The following is a 27,249-nucleotide window of genomic DNA, read 5'->3' as shown; positions in this document are numbered from 1 at the left end:
GAGCTCACTGGATCCTAAAGCAAGCATTCCCTTGTCTGAAAACATGAGGAACTGTATTTATTCATTAATTATGAATGTTTAGGCTTTTGTATTTTCCTAGGTAATAAATACATTTATATTTTTTGTCCTTTATTTACTTACAGGTGAACAAAACTCTTCTTGTAATTTGGAATTTAATCATTGACTGTGATTTGTATGAACTCTTTTGTTCTTATATGACTATATTAGATTTCTTGGATAAATTGTCAGTGAGTATATGTCATTTCCAATTAATGATTTGCAGAGCAAATGCCAGTGAGGACACTCAAATTTTTGAAACAAATAAACTGTGTAAAAGGATGAAAGATGGCCACAGGGTGCAAAGGGACAAGTACAGAGGTTTACCTTATGATGTCCAGAGTGAGTGGACAGTTGACATGGGTGAAACTCTGAGGCCAGACAATTTCAGTCCATCTCCTCATCTTTATCAGGCATGACACATCCCTTAAATATTACAGAATTAAAATGAGTGGGAGGATATTGTCAGAAAGCTGTCCTTCAACTCAGCCCTGAAGTTGGGTCCCTGTCACAGGATCACTCTCAGACATAATAGAAGACTGGCAGCTAATGTGGCTGAGGAAGGCACGTCCTCTTCCCCAGTGGGTGGATTTGACTGTCAGGATACAGGGTGCCATAACCACGGCCCTCTGTTTACTTCACGGACAAGGAGGTTCTTCTTTTTCCATGTACCAGATGGAGAGAATTATTACTGTGATTCTCTCTATAATTTGGTGATAACTGCCTCAGGATTGGATTTTTGCATATTTCCAATGTAATTAAATTGACACAGATGTGTACCACAGACTTTCCATTTTTACTTCACTCATCAACAAATAAGACCACTGAATGAGATCAAATGAGGTGAGTTCATATTGTCTCCATGTTTAATTTGTGAGGTTTCCCTCTTTGAAACTATGAGATAGAGTTATTGCAAACAGTTTGGTGAATCATAAACATATATAATTTTAAAAGATTTCAATAAATACTTGAATTATATTTATTGATTATAGATGTATTCATTAACATCATACATTTTATAAAGGATATATAGAAATGTTGTTGTAAATAAAAAATATTCCATAAGATCAAGTATCCAGGACAAAATAGAAGTCATTAGAGAAAGCAGTGTGACTTGTAAAGCACAGCTATGAAGAGCATTGTACCTAATTAAGGACCTTAATCAGTGAAATAAGGATAATGCTGAAAACCATCCTTATCATTTCTCTGAAAGCAACTGTCTTCCCATGATTCTCATCACTGCTTCCCTTACTTGTTTGTTCCTGAGACTGTAGATGAGAGGATTCAAGAAGGGAGGAACCATGGTGTAAAAGGCAGAGAGAATCAAGTCCTGGAGTGTGTCAGAGTTTGCTAAAGGTCTCAGGTACACACCTGTGATGGAGCTGAGGAAGATGGACACCACAAGGATGTGAGGGGTGCAGGTGGAGAAGGCCTTCCCTGGGGCTCTGTTGGGAGATTTCAGCACAGTAGAAAATATGCCAATATATGACATGGCAATAAAAATGAAGCAACCACCACAGACCACCACAGCAGACACAAGAATAAGGACCTTGTTAACGGTGGTGTCAGAGCAGGAGAGCCTCAGCAGGGAGGGGACATCACAGAAGAACTGATGGATCACGTTTGACTGGCAGAAGGACAGCTGGAATGTGTTCCCAGTGTGCACACCTGCATACACCACACCACTGAGTAGGGACGCCAGGGTCATGTGAACACAAAACTGAGGGTTCATAATGATAAGATACTGGAGGGGCTGGCAGATGGCCACATAGCAGTCCCAGGCCATGATGGAGAGAAAAAGAAGTTCAACATATGCACAAAAAATGACCAGGAAGATTTGGGTTGCACAACCAGCCACTGAAATGGCCCTGTTTCCAGTGATGGAGTTGACACAGGCATTGGGGACAGTGATGGAAATGAAGCACATGTCCAAGATGGACAGATTCCTGAGGAAGAAGTACATGGGTGTGTGCAGGTTCTGGTCAGCAGTGGTGACAGTGATGATGAGCAGGTTTCCTAACAGGGTACTCAGATAGGTAAGTAGCAATACCTTGAAATAGAGGAAACTCAGTTTCCAGCCATCAGGAGAGCCCAGGAGGAGAAATTCCATTACCATGGTGGAGTTTGCCATGTTCTGCAAATTCTGGTTGACTGGGAAGATAAAGAGGTAAAAGGGGAAGCAAAGAGTGATTAATGCAATTACTCTACATATCATGTCCAGTGTTCTCTTTTACTTTGCATTTCTTTTCTTGCAGAGGAAAGGTCACTCCTGGTTTTTTGATACATTTAATCATTTCTGATCAGAGATCAACTCCCCATGCAGGTGTGGAGCTCTGAAGCCCAGGGTCTGGGTGTAACCTCCAAGGTTGTCCTCAGCTCCTCTATCATGGCTCCCTTGACCTCCTGAGACTCCCCTGAAGAACTCCTGCAGGTGATGCTCACCTCCTCTGCTGCAGGGCCACCTGAGTGACAGTGTGCTCTTAATGCTCTGTCATTTAGTAACCTTCTTTCTCTGCCACAAATACAGTTTCAGTGTAATCCTGTCATTGTATCCACACTAAATTATTCAAATTACAATTTGTAAATATTTTAAATAAGAATCTATTCAAGTGTCAGAATATTTATCATTATGAAAATGAAAAATGTTTACTCATGAGTAAACCATCTCTAAAAAGCACACATTCCCATTCCAGGCCCACAGGTCCAGTGCTGTGGTGATCTGAGGTGACTGACTGCACCTGGACTCCCCTCAGTCCCACACTCTCCCCACTGCTCCCAGGACGTGGCTGGTGCTGTCTCATTGCCACTACCGTCAGCCAGACCTGCTGCAGCTCCCCTGGGGCTCTATTTTCTTCTCCAACTGATCAGTGTAAGGTGTTTAAAGCCTCCAGCTTCCAATCCTGCTGACATTCTCCTACTCCTACTTTTTACCTTAATATGTCTTTATCCTGTGTTCAGTACCATGAGACTGAATATTCTATTATCTAAACACTCATTTGTCCTTTCTTGTTGACAGCATTGATTATATTCCTTTCTTCTCAATGTCGTAAGTATACAAAATGATACTGAGTGTTTACACTGAAAGGAGGATTTTGCTCATAGTTACAGCTCTTCTGCAGCATCTCAGACCACTTCAGTCCTGAGTCCCCTACATCATGAATTCCTGTGCCCTCTGGAAACCTGGGTCCTCCTCAACACTGTACCAGGTTAACCACACTTGCCTTAGAAAAGTGATCCTGATGAGCCTCTCTGGGCTCCTCTGGAAAAATGTGTGTCCCCCACTCTTATGTGTGGGTGTTCAGACAGAGGTAGTGTGGTGTTAATTTTGCAGCCAGTGTGAAATTCAAGTGGTCCTATACAGTCTAATTGCAGTCTTTGTCTCCCCATCCCCATTCCTTCCTAACACAAACCTGACTTTCAGCCTGAGGGAGCCACCTGTTCACTGCTGATGTCTTTACAATGAGCTGTTGATTTAATTTTTTCCCATTTGTAAGTACTGGATTTTAAAAGACTCTCCAATGCAATCTTTCCTCTGAAACCTTCTTCATAATCTGTAATTTTCATTTCAATTTTGTGAAGTTTTGGAAATCAACAAGTTATACTACATTTTCCTTTTCCTAAATCTGTACACATCCATCACCCCAGGTCACTGGTGCAAATTACTTTATTCTGGTCCATGTATCCTTAATCATTTTATCTTTTAAGGGCAAGTGCATGGCTTTCTGGGCAGTGGTTAATGAACTAAAATGCCTGGTTGTTTTATTGACTGACAATTCACCTGGACTGATTTTCTTTCTTCTTCTGATTGACAGATGAAGAGCTCCCAAGCAGGCTCTGCCCCTTCTTCACTGCTGTAGCCCACACAGTGCAGGCGGGGGTGAGGTCATCAAGCCCAGGGGACTGGGTACTTGCCAGGTAAGTCTCTTTAGTGCTCTTTCAACAAATATAACTGATGGCAAGATATGGTCACAGGTATTTCAGATCTTGAGGTTTTTAAAGAAGAAAAATATTGGTATTTTCAAATAATGTGATTACTGTGGGAGAAATAATACAATAATATAGTGTGTAAGCATGTAAATATATGACAAATTTAGAAGGTGATGGATGATGAGACAAATCCATATCAGACACCCTGCAGCCTTTCAGTCTCCCTACTGACCTCCAGGCACTACATGGGTAATTGCTGATCAAACCCAGGCATTTGGGTCAAATATAAGATGGAAAATTAACTATGGGTTTAGGATCTGGAAGCTGGCGTAGAACAATGGAGACATGTTCTTAGTTTCAAATTTTTTAATGCTAAACCAAATAATGTTTTGTTTTCCCTAAACAATTTAGTAAATTCTCCAGTAAATCATTTGAATTGAATCAACTTAATAGATGTCCTTCTTTGCTTATGTGGTGTAAATATAACTTACGATATTCCTTTCTAAATTTGACTTACTTTTTTCATGGATCAGTCTCATAGGAAACTTCAGATTATGGATGTAATAAAATAAATATGTGAATTACCATCTAACTTTTACAGGCACTTAGACTATACTTGGAGATCTACAAAATATGATTACTTTATGAATCTAGATTTTTATTAACCATTTTATATGTTCTACTTAGTTATACATGACAGTAGAATACATTTATGCATTTTGATAAATCATACAAAAATGGAGCACAATTTTTCACTTTTCTGATTGTACATATTGAAGGATCGCATAAAATTAGAAATAAGCTTTAGTTTCTGCAGTTTGACCTCAATCACTTTGGAGTATTTAAGACTACATTCTCTATTAACAGGTGAAAAGTGCTTGTTGAAAATTTCCTCAGAAAACAAAACGATGGGGCATAAATACAACCATGTTCTGGTAGCATGAGGTTCTGGAAAATAAGTTGGAGGAGAAGTTAGCATGTGTTAAGGTCATAAATTTGAAGAGGATTTTTTCCACTGCTTTCCTTTGTAAACAGATTGCTTGGGTTTTCCCTTTGGATCCTTCTCTTTATAGTGCTTAAGATATGGTAAATCAATTTCATGTAAAAATGTAAAGTCCTGCTATGGTTCTAAGACACAGGAATTAATTATTTTCTAAATTACATTTTTCAGTATTAGCAATTGTCACTTAGTGCTATTGGTCAGTCATTGAGGAAAGCCAAGGCACACTTTATAACATTTTGACCTTTAAAATGTGCCTCCAAATGCTGCATAACTCTGTTTTTACATTTTTACCACTGGACACACATGTCCTATAATCACAACTGATATAACTTTAATATAAAATATAAAAAATATTGAAATTAGGACATAATTGTGATCAGTAAAACCCGAGATGATGGATTCAAAAAAGCTGAGATTGATGAATTCAAAATGCTTCAATGAAAATTGTGGACAATTTTTTTTTTAATTTCCCACAGCTACTAATGATGTGAATGTATGTCATTTGCATAAATGAATTCTCATCTACCTTCTGGTCACCTGCAAGATATGTGGCATTTTGTCTTCCTTTTTCCTTATTCAGTATGTATTTCTTTGAGGCCTCTGAAATCTTTGCAGATAATTCTGTGCATTTTCTGAGTTTGCTGTAAGTAGAAGTAATGTGACAAGAAGAACTTTAAACTCATTAGAGCAGCAGGAAGAGCTATACATGTCTCACTTGCAAATACTTTGCAGACACACACCATACTGTAGATATGTTTGTTACTCAAGCACCTGATATCATAGCAAATACCACAGTGTTTAGAAGGCCTCTCTGTGCCTGCTGTTCATTGCAGATTTAACCCATCATTCCTTCCCTGGGCTGGGTACTCACTAGATGGGAGAGCAATATGATGGGCAGAACAAAAGTGAGTATCAGATTCATTTAGACACTAAGGTCCAATGACTCACTCCCGAGTGTTGCCTGTTGTCCACTTGAGAAGAGGAGTGTGTCTGTCCTTGGCTTCTTCCATCAAGTGTGTCTGCTCCACAGTGGATCTATACAGCAAGCACAGTGCCCTGTAGGATGTGTGGAGCTCAGTTGTTTCTGTTTTATTTGAACCTGGTGCCTTTCCAGTGGGAGCTGGACCCCAGGAGCCCAGAGCTCAACCTGCAGAGGCGGCCAGAGGGGTGAGCACAGCACTAGGCAGCAGCATCTTCAGAGACCAGGGGAGAGAGACCTGGCCACATGCCAGCACACACAGTGGATGACACAGGAGAGTCCTCTGCTGTGCATCACCCTAAGTCATTGCTGAGAAGTGAGTACATTGAGGAGAGACTGGTGGGCTCACAGTGTATTCTCCTCTCTGTCTCCTTCACCTCAGTGTGAGTTGGGGGTGTTTATGGGGATCACTTAACATTAAGGGAGATGAGAAACTCACTCACTCATGAACCTGACAGTGGGGAACATCTAACACTGTCTGCATTTCAGCAACAAAATTTCTTATCGCTGAGATGAAAACCATGTGACATAAAGTTAACCATTGTAACAGTTCATGGCATCAAATCAGTGTTATTTACCTCAGGACAAATTTGTCGAACTTCCAACTACAATGTGTTCCCAAATACTTTTACCACTTCAGGTGAGCCATCTAATCTGTGACATGGAGTTGCTATTATCCACACTTGCTGCCACTGGAAAACATGCAGCATATTCTGTATGTCAAAATTTACATATGTGTGAAATTTCTTAATAGAGTCACTTAATGTATGATTTTTCTGATTTAACTTAGTCTAATAGTTTCAAAATTAATCCACTTTGTAGCTTGTATCATTTGTTCATTCCTCAAGGATGAGAGATATTTCTTTATGTGCACATGCCTGAAAAATTTTAATCAACACATCAATTTGTGGATATATTTTTCTTCTTTCTGTTAACATAATGTGAGTGATTTATTGGTTCTCATAAATTTTGCCATCTTCAATATTTCTGGTTCACATTCTTTACTCTCTATGATTATATCAAGTAATTGTGGCAGTCAGACTCACATTATTGTTACCAAAATACATTATGCAAAATGAATAAAACAAGAAAGAAAAAAAATAACCCCAATAAACAAAAGAGCAACTCAGATGGGTGAATCATATTTTGGCTCAGGATTTCAGAGTTTTAGTCATCACTGGACAATTCCACTACTTTGTTCCCGTGGTGTGGGCACATGGAGGAAGGACACAGCAGAGGCAAGCTGCTCAGGATGTGGCTGCAGGGAAGCAAAGACAGGGAAGGGAAAAGGGGATGGAAGGAAGATGACTGCTTCTAGGGCTTAACAACAGTGTCCACCTTCTCCAGCAATGACCCCATATGACTAATGCTACCACCCAGTCACCTCATTCAAATCAAAGTGACTGAATAGTTTGTAGCTCTCACAACTCAATCATTTTACATTTGAAAATTCCTGCCTCTAATCGGGAAATCAGGGAGACACCTCACATCACACTTTCGCTGCTGGTTCCCAAAATCTCATGTCCACTTTTCATTGCAAAATGAATTTAGTTCATCTCTAAGGGTCTATAGTCTTAACCAGTCCAGCATTGCCCAAAAGTCAAAGTCAACAATCTCACCTAAAACTGAAGGCAAACTCTGGGCTGTGAGCTTCTGTAAAAATCAAAACACGTCTCATATATGCAATGTCCACTGGCAGAAGTAAACCTCTCCATTCCCAAAGCAAGTAAGAGAACTATGGAAAGAAAGGGAGGATCAGAGGAAACCAAATCCAGCTGAGCAAGCATAACTCCACCTCATACAGCATCTAGTACTCTTGACTGAAAGAAGTTCTTTTCAAAGGGCTTGGGAATTCCTGCCAGTTGTAGAGCAATAGGGTGTTCTTTCATTTGGTTCTCTATGCAGGCTTCAGTTTCCTTGGTTGAGAGTTCATGCTACTGCTTCTATCAATTTCCCTTCCATTCAACGATGACTTCACTTTCAGAGGTTCAACTATTATCCTATCAAGGGCAGACTACAAAGACACAGACCCTGTTACAACTGCCTGGAAACTCAGGCCTTTCTGTGGAATGACGGTGGAAATGTCCATGAACTTTTACCTTGAGCACCCTGCAGTCCTGCAGAACCAGCACCAAAAAAAAATAATGCTAATGCTTGCTGCCAGCTGACACCATAGTTTGGTCCCTGAAATCACTGCCATGGTGACTTCTGAATGTCTTCCTTTTCGAACATGCTAATTTTAATTGCGGGACCACTTTGTAAGTATGGAGGCCCCATGAGACTTGTCACTAGAATGTTCCCTTCTATATCCTTGTGTGTGCAAAGGGATGTGGTCTTGGAGATGTCTTGGATGCCCTCAGACTCCTTCATATTGTCTCTTTGTGAAATACTTGGCTTCTCTTAAGGGACTGCAATCTCTTTACAACCACAACTTCCCTGGCCCCAGTGTTTGAAGTGATCACTTTAAATTCTGGTGAAATCTGCTTTTTAACTCTACTAATATAAATATCTGCTTTTATAAAATGCTATATGTCTATGGTATTGATATAAATATTCTGAAGGTTTTATAAAACTTGGAAAAGTATAATATTCCTAGCAAAATATTCTCAGTTTTGAATATGACCTTAAAATGCTCTATGGAATCAGTTTCTTCATTGTCCTGTTGGTGGCTAAAGTCCCAATACACTTCTAACTATCGACTGTAGTAAGTCTTTGTCTTCTGTAGTTTCCATTCCACAAAGCACTGACAAGCATTATCACAAAAAGTCTCTACCAAGTACTAATAAATGTAATGTCCCTGTAAGGGGAGACCTGATATTTCAGAAAACATGGCTTTCCAAAATATATCTATGACATATTTGGTATACTATAAAAAAATCTCCATGTGGGATCAGAACAGAGTCTCTCCTTGACTTCTCCCATCAACTATGTCTGCAGCCACAGTGAATCTGTCCAGTCAGCACAGTGCCATGTGGTGTGCCATTCTGCTTTATGTTAAACTGGTGCTTGCCTGTGGAGTAGGGCCCCAGGAGTCCAGAGATCTGCCTATATAGACAGCAGCAGGCCTGAGCACAGCACAAGATTGCAGCATTTCCAGAGCCCAGGAGAGAGGACCTGGCCATGTGCCAGCATAGGCAGTGGAAGTCACAGGGGAACTCCTGTGCTGGGCATTGCCCAAAGTTGTAACTGAGAAACTAATGACCCTGAGGAGAGACTGGTGATGCTCACTGTGTGTTCTCATCTCTGCATTCCTCCTCAGTGTGAGTTAACGGTGTTTATGGGGATCAGTTAACATTAAGGGAGATGAGAAACTCTCAGTCACTCACCAACCTGTAAGTGAGAATCCTCTAACAGTCTCTGTAGTACAGCAGCAAAAGTTCTTATCATTGAGATGGAATTCAGAATGTTTGGAGAGAAATAAGTTGTATGAGATGATAGATTTTTACAAGTCAGGCTTGGTGGCACATGCCTGCAATCCCAGTGCATCAAGAGTTAAGGCAGGAGGATGGGAGGTGTGAAGCCAGTATCAGCAACAGAGTGAGGCCTTAAGCAACTTAGCAAGACGCTGTCTCTATAGTAAACAGAACAAAGGCGGGGAATGCCCCTCTCTGTTCAGTTGCTGTTTAAGAAAACCAAACAAACAAACAAAAAACAAGTGACTGCCTCAAGATTTAGGAAACAAGTACAGATATGTATTTACTTTTTAAATTCCAGTAAACAGAGTAATTTAAGAGTTGACATGGGTCAGACACTGAGGTCAGACAACTAGAGTTCATCTTTTCCTAATTATCCATCATGACACATTAGCATAGATATTATAGATTTTAGATGAGTGGGATGAAAACCATCCTTAAACCAACCTGCAACACAGCAACTGGGATTGTTCAACAACCCTGGGTAATTCATGGACATAATAAAAGACTGGCAGCCCTCACAGCCAAGGAAGTCAGGGTGGTCTTGCATATGAATTTTATTGACATGATGGTATGGTAACAAAAGACCTGTGTTTATTTCGTGGAAAGGGGGCATCATTATTTCATGAGCCAATGGAGAGAAATATTCTGTAATTTTCTATATATTTTTGGTTATAATTTCTTTAAGATATGACTTTTCAAATATTTTAAAGGTAGTTATTTGACAAAATTATGTCAATTATGATGTACTTAAATATTTGTTTGACAATGCTCTGAATAAGAGCATGTTATGTGAGTATAAGTATCTCCAGATTTGACTGGTAAAGATTTTCTGTCTGACCATATTTGAATATAGGCCCTGAAAAATTTTCTGTGAATCCTCAATATATGTAAACTTAAATGATTTCAACAGAAATATTGAATAATTTTTACTCATATAAAGATGAATTGAGTCAGGCACGGTCATGCACACCTTTAATCCCAGAGACTTGGGAGGCTGTGGCAGCAGGACATCAAGTTCAAAACCGACCTCAGTGACAGTGAGGCAGTAGGTAACTTAGTGAGACCCTGTCTCTAAATAAAATGGAAAATAGGACTGGGCATGTGGCTGAGTAGACAGGTGTCCTTCAGTTCAATTCCTGGTACTCTCCCCCACACAAAAAAGATGCATTGAATACATTACACGTTTTATGAAGAATCCATGGAAATATGGTAATCCCACAAATTTATGTACCACAAAACACAAATTCTAAAAAGATGATTTTAAAGTCAGCTAATTTGCTGATGTGATGAAAGATCTGACCAGAAAAAATTGTAGAGGTGGAATGTTTATTTGGAGTCTCAGTTTCAGAGGTCTTAATGCACAGAAGGCTCTCTCCATTCTTCGGGGCTCGAGGTGAGGCTGAACACCATTGTGGAAGAGGGTGGTGGAGGGAAGGGGCTCACATCACGGTGATCAGAAAGCAGAGCGTCTCCACTGGCCAGATACAAATATATATCACAGAATCACATCCCCATTCTCACCTCCTCCAGCCACACCTTTCCACTCCAGTTCCCACTCAGTTATTTCCCTAGAGGAATAAATCACTGTTGGGTTGAGGATCTTACAACCCAATAGTTTCTCCTCTGAACCTTCTTGTATTGTCTCACATGTGGGCATCTGGGGGACTCCACATTCCCAAGCCAAAACAGGTGATAATGTGTAGGCAGTGTGACTTGTAAAACCCTGATATGAAGAACATGGTATCCAACTGTGAACATCAGTCAGTAAAATTAGGGTAATGCTGAAATTCAACTTTTCCATTACCCTGAGAAAAACTGTCTGTGTATTACTCTCCTCACAGCCTCCTTTCCCTGTTTGTTCCTGAGACTGTAGATGAAAGGATTCAAGAAGGTAGGAACCATGGTGTAAGAAGCAGAGAGAACCATGTCCTGGAGTATGTTAGAGGTTGCTGAAGGTCTCAGGTACAAACCTGTGATGTAACTGAGGAAGATGGACACCACAAGGATGTGAGGGGTGCAGGTAGACAAGGCCTTCCCTGGGGCTTTGTTAGAAACTTTCAGCACAGTAGAAAATATGTGAATATATGATATAATTATTAAACCAAAGCAGCAACAACCAACTATTTTAATAGACACTAGAATAAGTCTGATGGTGGTGTCAGAGCAGAAGAGCCTCTTCAGAGAGGTGACATTACACTAGAACTGATGGACCACATTTGACTGACAGAAGGACAGTTTGAATGTGTTTCCAGTGTGCACACCTGCATGCACCAGGCCACTGAGCAGGGAGGCCAGCATCATGTGGTCACAAAACTGAATTTTAATGATAATGGGGTACTAGAGGAACAGAAAGATGGCTACATAGCAGTCCCAGGCCATGATAGAGAGAAACAGGTGATCGACACATGCACAGAAATATTAAAGAAGATCTGCGTTGCACAGCCAGCCACTGAAATGGCCCTGTTGCCAGTGAGAGAGCTGACACAGGCTTATATACCAGTCCAAGATGGAGAGGTTCCTGCAGAAGAAGTACATGGGTGTGTGCAGGTTCTATTCAGCAGTGGCGACAGTGATGATAAGCTGGTTTTCTAACAAGGTACCAAAGTAGGTCGGTTGAATACTGTGAAATAGAGGAAACTCATATTCCAACCATCAAGAAGCCCAGGAGGAGAAATTCAGTTACCATGGTGGAATTGGCCATTTACAGATTATTCTGTTTGACTGGGAAGATAAAGAGATAATTGGAAGGAAAAACCTAATTAATACAATTCCTCTACATATTCATGTCCAAAGTGTTTTCGTACAAAGAAAAGGTCACTCCTCATTTTCTCATATGTTTAATCATTTCTGAGCAGAGTGCATCCCCTATGCAGGTGTAAAGACCTGCAGCCCAGGGTCTGGGTGTGACCTGCAGGGCCTATCCTCAGCTCCAACAGCATGTCTTCCTTGACATCCTGAGACTCGCAAGCGGAGCACTTGGAGGACTTGCTCTTTGCTTCTCCTGCTGGGCCATTGCTCTGAAGGTGCATTATTCAGTGTTCTGTAATTTAGTTAACATCATTTTCATCCTTGAACTACAACTGAGAACATTATTTACCACTCTATCCAGTGGTAATACTGTCTTTTCCTCAATGTTTTTATTCCATGAAGTTGGATTTCTTTTTACATAAGAATTTGCCTTTGTCTCATTGACACTTTCCATTGACTTCCTTTATTCTCAATGGTACTATGATCATTTAAAAAGACACTGATTGTAATCCCTAACAGGGAGTTTTTGCTCATAAGTATAACAATTCTGCAGCAGCTCAGACTGGCTCAATCCCATGTCATCTACACTGTGATTTCCTCTGCCCTTTGCCAACATGGAGCCTCCTCAGCACCAGCCACATTAAGAACACTCACTCTTAGAAAAGTGACCTTCCTGCTGGGTCTGTCTGGGTTCTTCTGGAAATGTGAGTGTCCTCCAGGGTCAGGGTTGGGTGGCCAGACAAAGTAGTTTGCTGTTAATTTTGTAGTCATGGTGAAGTTGAAGTGGTCCTACTCAGTCTACCTGCAATTTTTTTGATCCCCACTCCAGTTTTTCCTGAAACAGACTCACACCTGAGGGATTTTCTTGTCACAGGTAGCAGAACTCCTTTTTCTACTGTCACCTAATGATCTAATTTTCCCATGAGAATGTTTTGAACCAGAAATGAGGCTCAAATGCAACTTCCCACTGTAACCTTCCTCCTAATCTCTAATTTCTTTTTCTATATGTCTCATATGTCTGTTTTGCTTAAAAATTGTCATATCATCCCAAATTACAGGTAATGAGTATGTGTTCATCACCCCCCACAACACTGTCACACATCCTGAAATTTGGACAATGTAGTTTTCATCTTTTTACACATTTAGTGGAAATATCCTGACTTCCGGCATAAGAAATAGTAAATAATTATATTGTCACATGAATGATTAATCAGTAGGGCAGACTGATTTTATTTTAGTGATTCACAAAAAAAGCCTCCCAAATAAGCTGTGGACCATCTTCACTCCTGTAACAGATACACCTCAGGCTCTCTTGAAATAATAAAAGCCTACATGCACCCCATGAATTTGTAAGGTCAAATCTAAAGCACTAATTGATCAAAAACATTACTGATGACATAATTATGGTCTCAACTATTCTAAACACTGCATTTTAGGGGAATAAGTATATTATTCTTTTTACATAATTTACTCACTCCTGAGTGTCACATGCTATCAACATGAATTAAAAAAGTCTCTTCTTGGTCTCTCCCACCAACTATGTCTGCAGCCAGGGTGGAACTGTCCAGCCAGCACAGTGCCAGGAGGGACCTGAGGAGCTCAGTCACCTCTGCTTTATGTGAACCTAGTGCCCAGCTAGAGGATGCAGGGCCCTTGGGGGGAGCAGAGCCCAGCCTGCAGAGATAGGAGGAGGTCGGGAACACCAGGAGGCAGCAGCATCTCCAGAGCCCAGGAGAGAGAGCTGGTCACACGCCAGCACACACAGTGGATGACACAGGGGAGTCCTCTGCTGGACATCGCCCTACATCAGTGCTGAGATGTGAGTAGCACTGAGGAGAGGCTGATGGGCTCACTGTGTGTTCTCATCTCTGCTCCTTCACCTCAGTGTGCGTTAGGGGTGTTTATGAGGATCAGTTAACATTAGGGTGGTGAAAACTCTCACTCTCTCACCAACCTGCAAGCAGGAAATCTCTAGCACAGTTTGGTAGCAAAATCTCTTATAATTCAGATGAAATTCACATGATATAAATTTAACCTCTGCAACAGTTCACAGTTATCAATTCAGTGTATTGTTCTGCACAACTCTACAACTTCCAGTTTCATGTTGTTCCCAAATACATTTATTACTTCAAATGACCCTTTGATCCATTACACAACATTGTCCATATTATCTCTAACTGCAGTCACTGGAAAACACTAAATGTGTTCTGTATCTTTGAATTTCCATATTTGTGAAATTTCATATGAATAAATTTATTTAGTATATGATCTGTATTCTGACTGAAGTTAGCCTAACATGATTGAAATTAATCTACCTTATAGCATGTACCATTATTTCATTACTTAAGGATGAATGACATTCCATTAAATGTATATGCCAGAAATATTTTAATCAATGTGTGCACTGGTGGATAATTTTTTTTTTCATTTAGCTCATATAATGCAACTGATTTATTGGTTATCATATCTTTTGCCATCATTGGCATTTCTGGTAAACACTTAACACTACTTAAGGTTATGTTGAATAATTGTGTTTGTCTGGTTTGCATTTTTGTAAAAAAAATACTGGATCAAAAATAACAAAACAAAACAGTGCAGTGCAGTGGTGCATACCTGTAATCCCAGTCATTCGGGAATTTGAGTCAGGAGAATCCTGACTTCAAAACCAGTCTCAGCAAGAGCAAACAACTAAGCTGCTCAGTGAAATGATGTGTCTCAATAAAATAGAAAAGAGGTCAGCGGATGTGACATAGTGTTTAAGTGGTGCTGAGTTCAATTTCTGGCACTAAAAAAACAAACAAATATCAAATAACAACAAAAATCCACACTTCATACAAAAAACCAACTCTGATCAAGGAAAGCACATTTTCATTTACAGATTCAGATGTTTTGTCTATCATTGGCCAATTCCATGGCTTTGAACCCATGGTGTGGGCACATTGAGGAGAACCCAGCAGAGGGAAGCTGCTCAGGGAGTGGCTGCCAGGCAGAAAAGACAGGAAAGGGAAAAGGGAATGCAAGGAAGATAACTGCTTCCAGGACTTGACCCCTGTGTCCACCTCCTCCAGCAATACCGCCTCATGCAGAAAGCTGCCACCTGGTCAATTCATCCTTACTAGGATGGATTGGTTAGGTTGTTGTTCTCAAATTCCAATCATTTTCATTCCAAATTTCATGTAAATGCTTCCACTCTACGTACACGCTACAAAATTACTAAGGCAACACTCAGGACATAGTTAAGTCTTGGGCTAAATGTGTTACACTTATTCCTAATCCCTCATTAGGAGTAAATCCAAAAGGGCTTAAGCCCAATCATATTTGGCAAATGGATGTAACTCATTATTCAGAATTTGGAAAACTACAATTCATTCATGTGTCTATTGATATCTTTTCAGGAATTATTATGGCCTCTGCTCATATTGGAGAAAAAAACCAAAGATGTAATAACACACTGTTTACACTCTTTCTCCACCCCGGGGGTTCACAAGCAAATTAAAACAGATAATGGTCCTGGATATACATTCCAGGCCTTTAAACAATTTTGTTCCAACTTTGGTATTCAATATGTCACTAGAATTGCCTATAATCCTACTGGACAAAGCATTGTTGAGCATGCCCACTTAACACTTAAAAACATGATTTTTAAACAAAAATGCGGAATGGGGCATCATACAGATCCCCAAAAGGCAAATTATCTATTGCCTTGTTCATCTTAAATTTTATAAATCTCAATTCTGAGGGCCGATCGGCTGATGATCATCATTCAGAGCCTAATGAAAAACATCTACCTCAATTGCTCTGGAAGGACATTCTATCTGAACAATGGAAAGGCCTGGATTTGGTATTAATCTGGACCTGAGGGTCTGTTTGTGTTTTCCCACTGGATGCACAATCGCCAATTTGGGTGCTGGAGAGATTGATCAAGGCCTCAACAGAGACCCAAAAACAGGAAGAAGATGAGGAGGCTTCTCCCGCTGATGGTGCTGGTGATTTCTCACCAAATTAATGGAGGAGACTCATGTGAACTATGGGGGATAGTAATGTTGTGGCCCTATCCTGTACCCCTTACCAACTCTTCTATTGTATATCCTCCCATTTTTACAACAATTGGCCACATTTCTCCAGTCTGCTGTTCAATGGGGAAAAAAATGGTTTGGATTTTTGTCCATGGAATTTTTATTGTGTGTTTTATTTGTTCTGTGCATATAGTGTTTATACAAAATGCGTATACATTGGTGCAGAGAAACAGCCATTATTTGCCAAGCTCTCATCACAATTGGTGCTGGCTCATTCCCCCAAGTCTGGTTAAATATGCTGGACTGGTAGTCAAAGATGGGTAAGATTCATGGGGAGCTCATACTGACCTAAGACAGGAAATAAGGGCTAGAGCCTCATTGTCCAATGAAGGGTAAGGATGTTGCTTTGCCATGGACAACCTAAGACAGGCACAGTCTCTTTTATAAACAGACAGGAGGAAATGTGGCATGTGAGACCCGGGGCCCAGGGTTACGCCACATGCATCCAAGATGGCGACTGACTGAGAGCCAAAGGGCATGCTGAATGAGCCTTGAGAAAAACAGGAAGTGTTTACTATTGGCTGTATGATAATTAGTTCAGCTGCCTAGCGCGTGGACAGATATATCTTACATGTATGCTTAAGCTCCTGATTACTTGACCTTTAATAGGATTGAATGGACATATCTGATTACAATTGCTTATGCATGAGACTGCTCATATATTGAGAGTGTTATCCGATTAAAGCTGAAGCTGCTTTATGAAATTCTGAAGAGTACGTGTTCTTTGTCCCACTGGTTGGCAGCAAGCAGCACAGCACAGCAGAAGAAATGTCAGAAAGGGAGTTCAGAATGTACATCATTAAAACAATCAGGGAAGCAAACAAAGAGATGAAAGAGAAAATGCAGGCATTGAAGTATGAGATGAAAGAGCAAATGCAGGCATTAAATGATTGCACCAATCAACAGTTAAAACAACAAATACGGGAAACAAAGGATCATTTCAATAAAGAGTTAGAGATTCTGAAAAACGAACAGAAATCTTTGAAGTGAAGGAAACAATAAACCAAGTTAAAAACTCCATAGGAAGCATAACCAATAGGATAGAACACCTGGAAGACAGAACCTTAGACATTGAAGACAAAATATTTAATCTTGAAAACAAAGTTGAACAAACAGAGAAATGGTAAGAAATCATGAACAGAATCTAAAAGAATTATGGAATATCATGAAAAGGCCAACTTTAAGAATTATTGGGATTGAGGAAAGCTTAGAGAAGCAAACCAAAGGAATTAACAATCTAATCAATGAAATAATATCAGAAAATTCACCACATCTGGAGAATGAAATGGAAAACCAGGTACAAGAGGCTTATAGGACTCCAAATACACAAAATTACAACACACCCACACCAAGGCACATTATTATGAAAACACCTAATATATAAAATGAAGACAGAATTTTAAAGGCTGGAAGAGAAAAGAATCAACTTACATTCAGGGGGAAACCAATAAGAATGAAAGCAGATTTTTCAATACAGACCCTAAAAGCTAGAAAGGCCTGTAACAACATTTACCATGCCATGAAAGAAAATGGATGCCAACCAAGAATCTTATACCCAGCAAAACTTACTTTCAGATTTGATGAAAAATAAAATCCTTCCATGATAAACAAAAGCTAAAAGAATTTACAAAAAGAAAGCCAGCATTACAGAACATTCTCAGCAAAGTATTCCATGAGGAAAAGATGAAAAACAATGATGCAAATCAGCAACAGGAGGAACAACCCTAAAGGAATAACCAAATAAAGATGAAAGAAAATCATGTTAAAAAACAAAAATGAGTCAAATGACTGGGAATACAAATCATATCACAATAATAACTCTGAAGGTTAATGGCCTGAACTCATCAATAAAACACATAGACTGGTGGGTTGGATTAAAAAGAAAAACCCAACAATATGCTGCCTGCAAGAGACTGATCTCATAGAAAGAGATACCCACAAACTAAAGGTGAAATGATGGGAAAAAACATACCATGCACATGAAAACAGCAAAAAAGCTGGAGTGTCCATCCTCATTTCAGATAATGTGGACTTCAAGCCAAAACTACTCAGAAGGGATAAAGAAGGACATTACATACTTCTTAAGGGAAGCATAAATGAGTAAGACATAACAATCATAAATATCTATGCCCTGAACATTGACTCATCCATGTACGCCAAACAAATCCTTCTCAATTCCAGAAATCAAATAGACCACAACACAATAATACTAGGCAATTTTTACACACCTCTCTCACCACTGGATAGATCTTCCAAACAAAAATTAAATAAAGAAACCATAGATCTCAATAACACAATTGACAACTTAGACTTACTGGACATATATAGAATATACCATGCAACAAAGAGCAAATGCACTTTCTTCTCAGCAGCACATGGATCCTCCTCTAAAATAGACCTTAGTTTTTGTCACAAAGCTACTGTTAGCAAATACAAGAAGATAGAGATACTACCTTGGATTCTATCAGATCATAATGGATTGAAATTAGAAATAAATGACAGAATAAAAAACAGAAACTTCTCCAACACCTGGAGATTAAATAATACACTATTATATGATGAATGGATAACAGAAGACATCAGGTGGGAAATAAAAAAAATTCTTAGAAGTACATGAGAACAAAGACACATTATATCAAATATCTGGGACACTATGAAAGCAGTACTTAGAGGAAGATTTATTTCATGGGGCGCATTCAACAAAAGAAGAAAAAATTCAACAAATAAATGACTTAACACTACAGCTCAAAGCCCTAGATAAAGATGAGCAGACCAACACCAAAAGTAGTAGAAGACAGGAAATTGTTAAAATCAGAGATGAAATCAATGAAATTGAAACAAAAGAAACAATGAAAAAAATTAACAAAATGAAGTGTTGGTTCTTTGAAAAAATAAACAAAATTGATAAACGCTTAGCCACACGAACAAAGAGAAAGAGGGAGAAAACTCATATTACTAAACTTTGGAATTAAAAAGGAAATATCACTACAAACATGAGGGAAATACAAAACATAATTAGAAGCTATTTTGAAAATCTATAGTCTAACAAGCAGAAAACCTTGAAGACATCAACAAATTTATAGAGACGTAAATTTACCTAAACTGAACGATGAGGACATACACAACTTAAATAAATCAATTTCAAGCAATCAAATAGAAGAAGTCATCAAAAGCCTACCAACAAAGTTAAATCTGGGACCAGATGGGTTCTCAGCCGAGTTCTACAAAACCATTAATGAAGAGTTCATTCCAATACTGCTGAAAGTATTCCAAGAAATAGAAGAGGAGGGAACCCTCTCAAACTCATTCTATGAAGTCAATATTACCCTGATACCTAAACGAGACAGAGACACAATGAGGAAAGAAAATTTCAGACCAATATACTCAATGAACATTGATGCAAAATTTCTCAAAAAACTTTAGCAAATCACATACAGAAATATATCAAAAGATAGTGCACCACAATTAAGTGGGTTTTAACACAGGGATGCAGGTTGGTTCAACATCCGGAAATAGTAAATGTCATTTGGGGCTGGGGAGATACCTCAGTTGGTAGAGTGCTTGCCTTGCAAGCACAAGGCACTGGGTTCAATCCCCAGCACCGCAAAAAATAAATAAATAAATAAATAAATAAATAAATAAATAAATAAATAAATAATAAATAAAATAAATGTCATTCACCATATCAACAGACTTAAAGTTAAGAATCACATGATTATTTCAATAGATGCAGAAAAAGCATTCCATAAATACAGTATCTCTTCATGTTCAAAACACTAGAAAAAATAGGGATAGTGGTAACATTCCTTAACATTTTAAAGGACATCTACACTAAACCCATGGCCAATATCACTCTAAATGGTGAAAGCATTCCCCCTAAAACCTGGAACAAGGCAGGGATGCTCTCTTTCACCACTTCTATTGAACATCGTCCTTGAAACTCTAGCCACAGCAATTAGAAAAACCAAAGAAATTAAAGGGATATGAATAGGAAAAAAATAACTCAAACTATCCCTGTCAATGATGACATGATTATATATTTAAAGGAATCTGGAAATTCCACCAGAAAACTTTTAGAACTCATAAATGAATTCAGCAAATTAACAGATTACAAGATCAATACTCATAAATCCAATGCATTTTTATACTTAAGTGATGAATCTGCAGAAAGAGAAATTAGGAAAACTACCCAATTCACAATAGGCTTGAAAAAAGTAAATACTTGGGAATCAATGTCACAAAAGTGGTGAAAGACCTCTACAATGAGAACTACAGAACACTAAAGAAAGAAATTAAAGAAAACCTTAGAAGATGGAAAGATCTCCCAAGCTCTTGGATGGGCAGAATTAAATTGTCAAAATGGTCATAATACCAAAAGTGCTATACAGATTCAATGCAATTCAAATTAAAATCCTAATGACGTATCTTACAGAAAGAGAGCAAGCAATCTGGAAGAATAAGAAACCCAGAATAGCTAAAGCAATCCTTAGTAGGAAGAGCAAAGTAGGGGGTATCACAATACCTGAACTTCAACTATACTACAAAGCAATAGGAACCAAAATGGCATGGTATTAGTAACAAAATATACAGGTGTATCAATAGTACAGAATAGAGGACATGGACACAAACCCAAATAAATACAATTATCTCATTCTAGACAAAGGAGCCAAAAATATGCAATGGAGAAAAGATAGCTTCTTTGGCAAATGGTGATGGGAAAACTGGAAATCCATATGCAACAGAATAAAATTAACACCTAACTATCACCCTGCACAAAACTCAACTCAAAGGGATCAAGGACCTCAAAATCAGACCAGAGACCCTTCATCTTATAGGTGAAAAAGTGGGTCCAAATCTTCAACATGTAGTCTTGGGATCAGACTTCCTTAACAGGACTCCGATAGCACAAGAAATAAAAGCAAGAATCAATAACTAGGATAGATTCAAACTAAAAACTTTCTCTTAGCAAAGGAAACTATCAGCAATGTGAAGAGAGAGCCTACAGAGTGGGAGAAAATCTTTGCCACTCATGCTTCAGATAGAGCCCTAATTTCCTGAATATATAAAGAACTCAAATAACACTACACCAAGAATACAAATAATTCAATGTTTTGATTCTATACAGTAGTGACAACGTGTTCATGAAATAGACTCTAGCAAAGACTCCTAAATACAGTCCCCTTATAATGGTAGATTGATTATTCACAGAAGATTTCTTTCCAATAGATACTTTGCCTTAATTGATATTACTAAAATCATTTTCCTGTTTCAAGAACAGTACACAAAGTAAATGTTTCTTTAAATTCTGCAGAAGTCATGCCACACTAATATACCCACAGAGTTTTCCATTATGTGACACAAGATGTGAGATATTTTGAAGTTCATATATCATTATTTTTTTTCATTTCCTGTGTCACCAAGTCTTTCAGGTTAAAACATAAGTTAACATCCAAAGTCTATGTCAAGATGAATACATATCATTAAGGTTGGTGCTTGCAATTTAATTTTTTTCAAAATTCATACAGTAGGTATATACTCAATTTACCTGCCTAGCAACTCAATGATTGTTGATGAAAACACTTATTGTGGTTCAGTTAGCTATAGATTTGGAGGAAATGCACATAAAGTTTGAGTTTGCAGAATTCACCTGGGGTTCTCTGAGGTCCTTCTGCTTTAGCATTGAGAAACAGAAGCCATTGGACAGAACTTGTGGATGGAGCTCGTGTTGTGATTGGATCCCGTTATTGGAGGGCAACACTTCTGGCATCAGCCAGTGCTGGGGTGCCCACTGGTTCCTATTTCTTCTATCCCCCTTTAAGAAATGTCTCTATTAATATGTCACATAGGTTTAGATATTTGTATTTTCCTAAGTAATAAATATATTTATGTTTTTCTCCAATTGCTTTCTATTAGTATAATGGTGAAAAAATTGTTTCTCAAAATTTGGAATTTGGTGTATTGATTGTGATTTGACATAAATATTTTTCTCATTTCTGTTATAAGTATTCCTATCCAACTTGTAATTGAGCATATATCAGTTATGATTAATATTTGGCAAAGCATATCCTATTGAGGAAGCTAGAATATTTAGAGAGATATAAGTTGATTGAGATGAAAGATAGCCACAAGACAGGCATGGTGGCACATGCCTGCAAACCCAGTGCATCAGTTAAGGCAGGAGAGTGGGAGGTATGAAGCTAATATGAGCAACAGAGTGAGGCTCTAAGCAACTGAGCAATACTCTGTCTCTATATTAAACAAAATAAAGTCTGGGAATATGCCTCTGTGTTCAATTTTTGTGTAAGAAACAAAAATAGTCTGCCTCAAGGTTTAGGGAACAAGAAAAGTTAGATATTTACTTAATGAATTCCAGTAAACTGAGAGTAATTTAAGAGTTGACATGGTCAGACACTGAAGCCAATTAGAGTACATCTTTTCCTAATTATCAGGCATGACACATTAGCATAGATTTTACAGAATTTAAATGAGTGGGATGAAGACCACCCTTAAGCAGACATGCAGCTCAGCTTCTGGGATTGTTCAATCACACTAGGCAACTCATGGACATAACAAAGAAGACTGGCAGTCCTCACATGTACAGGAGTCAGGGTTCTCTTCCCTTGTATATGGATTTTATTGTCAGGATGGAGGGGTGACAATGGCCCTGTGTTTATTTTATGAACAAAGAGTATCTTTTTCATGTTCAGATGAAGATGGATAGAGTTATTCTTGTGATTTTCTCACATTTTTGGAGATATTTTCTTTAGGATTTGATTTTAGAATATCTTAAATGTAGTTAATTGACAAAATTATGTATTGTAGTTCTTAAATACTGTTTGACAACGCTCTGAATAAGAACTGGTCTGTGAGTGTAAGTATCTCCAGATTTGATAGGTAAAGTTTTCCCGTATGACCATATTTAAATATATGTGCTGCAACATATTCAATGAGTCTTCAATATATGAAAACTCAAATAATTTCAGCAAATATTTTGAATTGTATATACTCATTAAAAGATGAATTGAGTCAGGCATGGTAGTGCATGTCTGAAATTCCAGTGGCTTGGGAGACTAAGGCAGCAAGATGTTGAGTTCAAAAGTCACCTGATTAATAGTGAGGCAATAAGTAAGTCAGTGAGATCCTGTCTCTAAATAAAATGAAAATTTGGACAGGGATGTGGCTCAGTGGACAGGTGCCCCTGGTTTCATTCCAGGTACCCACCCACCAAAAATAAGTTGCACTGAAAAAATTACACATTTTATGAAAGATCCATGGAAATTATGTGGCAATTCCATAAATTTATTTTATACAAAAACACAGATAATAACAAGGTGATGCTTAATGCATCTATTTCACTGATAGGACCAGAAGATCTGATCAGATCAATTAAAGAGCAGGAATGTTTGCTTGAAGGCTCACAGATTCAGAGGTCTTCATCCATAGAAGTCTTTCCCCATTCCTCAGGGTTCAAGGTGAGACTGAATATCATGATGGAAAAAGGTGGTGGAGGAAAGGAGCTCACATAATGGGGATCAGAAAGCAGACTCTAGACTGTCCAGATACAAATATATACCACAAAGTCACAACCAATTTTTACCTCCTTCAGTAACACTTCATTCAGTTAATCCCCCAAGGGGATTAAATACTGACTGGGTGGAGAGAATATTACAAGCAAATAATTTCTCCTCTGAACCTCCTTGTATTGTCTCACACGTGGGCTTCTGGGGGACATGACATACCCAAATGAAAATGACTGATAGTAGAGTAGGCAGTGTAGCTGGTAAAGACCGGAAGTGAAGAACATTGTACACAATTATGAACTTCAATCAGTAAATCAGGATGATGCTGAAAAGCATCTTTACCTTTTTCCTGAGAAAAAACTGTCTTCCCATGACTCTCATCACTGCTTCCCTTACCTGTTTGTTCCTGAGACTGTAGATGAGAGGATTCAAGTAGGGAGGAACCATGGTATAGCAGGCAGAGAGAATCAAGTCCTGGAGTGTGTCAGAGTTTGCTGAAGCCCTCAGATACACACCTGTGCTGGAGCTGAGGAAGACGGACACCACGAGGATGTGAGGGGTGCAGGTGGAGAAGGCCTTTACTGAGGCTGTGGTGGGAGATTTCAGCACAGTAGAAAATATGTGAATATATGACATGATTATTAAACTAAAGCAGTCCCATCAAGTACTATAATAGGGACTAGAATAAGGATCATGTTGCTGGTAGTGTCAGAGCAAGAGAGCATCAACAGAGAGGGGACATCACAGAAGAACTGATGGATCACGTTTGACTGGCAGAAGGACAGCTGGAAGGTGTTCCAAGTGTGCACACCTGCATCCACCAGGCCACTAAGCAGGGAAGCCAGGGTCATGCAAACACAAAAATGAGGGTTCATGATGGTAGGGTACTGGAGGGGCTGGCAGATGGCCACATAATAGTCCCAGGCCATGATGGAGAGAAAAAGAAGTTCAACACATGCACAAAAAAGACTAAGAAGATCCGGGTTTCACAGCCACCCACTGAAATGGCCCTGTTGCCAGTGATGGAGTTGACACATGCATTAGGGAAAGTGAAGGAAATGAAGCACATGTCCAAGATGGACAGGTTCCTGAGGAAGAAGTACATGGGTGTGTGCCGGTTCTGGTCAGCAGTGTTGACAGTGACAATGAGTAGATTCCCTCACAAAGTACTGAGGTAGCTCACTGTGAAAAATGTGAAATAGAGGAGACTCATATTCCAGACATCAGGAGAGCCCAGGAGGAGAAATTCCATTATCATGGTGGAATTGGCCATTTACAGGATATTCTCTTTGGGAAGATAAAGAGACAATAGGAAGCAGAAAACATGATTAATACAATTACTGTACATATTCATGTCCAAGGTATTTCCCTGCAAAAAATAAAGGAAGGTCACAGAGCTGGGGATACAGCTCAGTTGGTAGAGTGTTTGCCTCGGAAGCACAGGGCCTGGGTTCAATCCCCAGTACCGCGAAAAAAAAAAAAAAAAAAAAAAAAAAAAAAAAGGAAGGTCACCCCAGATTTTCTCATACATTTGATCATTTGTTTGTTTGTTTGTTTGTTTGTTTTGCTTAGTCACTTTGCTTATCAGGACTTTCATAAACATGAGTTGAATTTCGAATGTATATTCTCTTAATTGCCACTTTCTATGCAGATCCACCTTGCCATCATCAACCTGTTCCTGTTCCTGTGATATGGCAAACCTGAGGATATGTTGACAAAGACCTGCAAATACTTCACAGCAGGACTCATTCTGCTTTAAGTAAATGAGAAGAACAGAAAAACATTTGTGGAACATGATTCACCTTTAAAAAATAATGCAGAATATATGACTTTCTTCCAGGAAAGTCTGGGAAACTCCAGGGACAGGGAAGTGAACCTAAGAGAAGCCAGTGTTCTTATGCCTTTTATAAACAGTGTGGTCCCAAATTCTTTGCCATGTGCACAACTCATAGAAGAAAATTGCAAATAGCTTTTTTTGTTGAAATCAATTCCTCAAGACAACATTCACCTTGCTTCTTTCAAGGTGTGTGCTTTGATTAAATTTTCAGCAGCTCTGGATTCTTGACTTTGATGACCTTGAACACAGAGGTTGTTAGGTCCTCTCTCCAAGTTAAACATTTGAAAGAATTGTTCAGTATTATAAAGATTTTTAAAGTTAGTGTATCTCTTCTCTTGTAATAAAACAATTTTCCCCTGGCACTTCAGAATATGAGAAACATCATACTATTATATCATGATAGCATTTTATGTGCTTGCAAATTGAGAATAACACTGAATTTCCCAGAAAAATTTGGCATAGATTTTCATCAAGAGACACAACTTTATAGTCTCCTAAAACTAATGATGGTTACAAAAGATCTTTGTTTTATAATATAATTATTATAACCGGGAGATGATGGAGTGGTAGCTTTTTGTTTGCTATACTCTGAAAACATTCCAAAATAATGTAAGTAGAGTGCATGTGTGTCCAGAATGATTTGATATGCTTACGAGCTTTAATGGGTGTAAAATCTATTTCAGTAAAATTACATTTCACATAGGTTCTAACAAATTATGGCCTCCTTTTTACATGTGCCTGGAAAGTATGACTCAATTTTCTCTATCATGATTTCCATGCAGAAATAGCACAATAATCATTAAGGCACCATTATTTCAGCATATCATTCTCATCAATGGTTATTTGATTGTAGTAGGTAGCTGTATCCACCTACATGGGGAATTATGAATTATCATCATGTGAAGAGAATGATATTCCATTTAGTCAGGTAATTAGAACTTCTTTATATTCAAATAATGCCTCCCCCAAACATTAGATCATATAATCTAAATAGAAAATATTTCTAAACATTCATTACTTTTACTTCCCAGTATATGTCTTAGTTTAAGCCATGGTATGAAGTGGCATGCTGTAAATAAGCTACAATAAAAGTGAGATTTATTATTATAACAATACAGATCCTCGACCTCAACAGATTTAACACCTTTTAGTAAATGCACTAAATAACTATAATCATCCTGTGAGTTTCCCAAAATTATTTCAGAGTTCATGACAATATTTTGAGCAAAAGCCAAGTACCTTTACCTCAATGTGTTTCTTAATTATTTAAGTAGGTTTTAGGAGAAAAGTGATGAAAATTCCAAATTGCTTTTTCAAAGGCACTATAAAGGTAAATTGAATGATGTGTCCCCATTGCATTTGATCATTTCTACGTAGAGTGCATCCCTCAGTGCAGGTGTGCAGGTCTGCAGCCCAGGGTCTGGACATGACCAGGAGGACTTGTCCTCAGCTCTGCCATCATGCCTCCCATGACCTCCCAAGACTCCCATGAGGAGCACTTGCAGGAGTTGCTCACCTCCATTTCTGCAGGGCCACCTGTCTGACGGGGCATTCTTCAATGCTCTGTAATTTACCTAACACCATCCTCTTCCACAAATTAAAACTGAGAACATTACTTACCACTGTATCCACTCTTAATAATGTTTTCTCCTCAGTGTTTTTACTGCATGAACTTGGATTCCTTTG

At 38.7% G+C, this 27,249-nt stretch overlaps 1 protein-coding gene and 2 pseudogenes across 3 annotated transcripts in view; all 3 read right to left on the bottom strand.

Annotated features, from left to right (window-relative positions):
- Positions 1-27,249, bottom strand: part of LOC306663221 (transportin-1-like) — a 572,343-nt pseudogene that overhangs the window by 186,914 nt on the left and 358,180 nt on the right. The window lies entirely within an intron of this gene.
- Positions 1,256-2,188, bottom strand: LOC306663385 (olfactory receptor 14C36-like; the record flags this gene model as incomplete). Its single annotated transcript, XM_079143766.1, has 1 exon — positions 1,256-2,188. The coding sequence occupies one exon, from the start codon at positions 2,186-2,188 to the stop codon at positions 1,256-1,258; it is 933 nt and encodes a 310-aa protein (XP_078999892.1).
- Positions 24,033-24,984, bottom strand: LOC306663384 (olfactory receptor 14C36-like; annotated as a pseudogene). Its single transcript has one exon. The product of its transcript is annotated as an olfactory receptor 14C36-like (transcript).

Source organism: Sciurus vulgaris (genome assembly GCF_902686455.1).
Source record: "Sciurus vulgaris genome assembly, chromosome: 6".
In the NCBI taxonomy this organism is placed as follows: domain Eukaryota; kingdom Metazoa; phylum Chordata; class Mammalia; order Rodentia; family Sciuridae; genus Sciurus; species Sciurus vulgaris.
The sequence above is the reverse complement of the archived record's forward strand: the minus strand, read 5'-3'. Positions and strand labels throughout refer to the sequence as shown.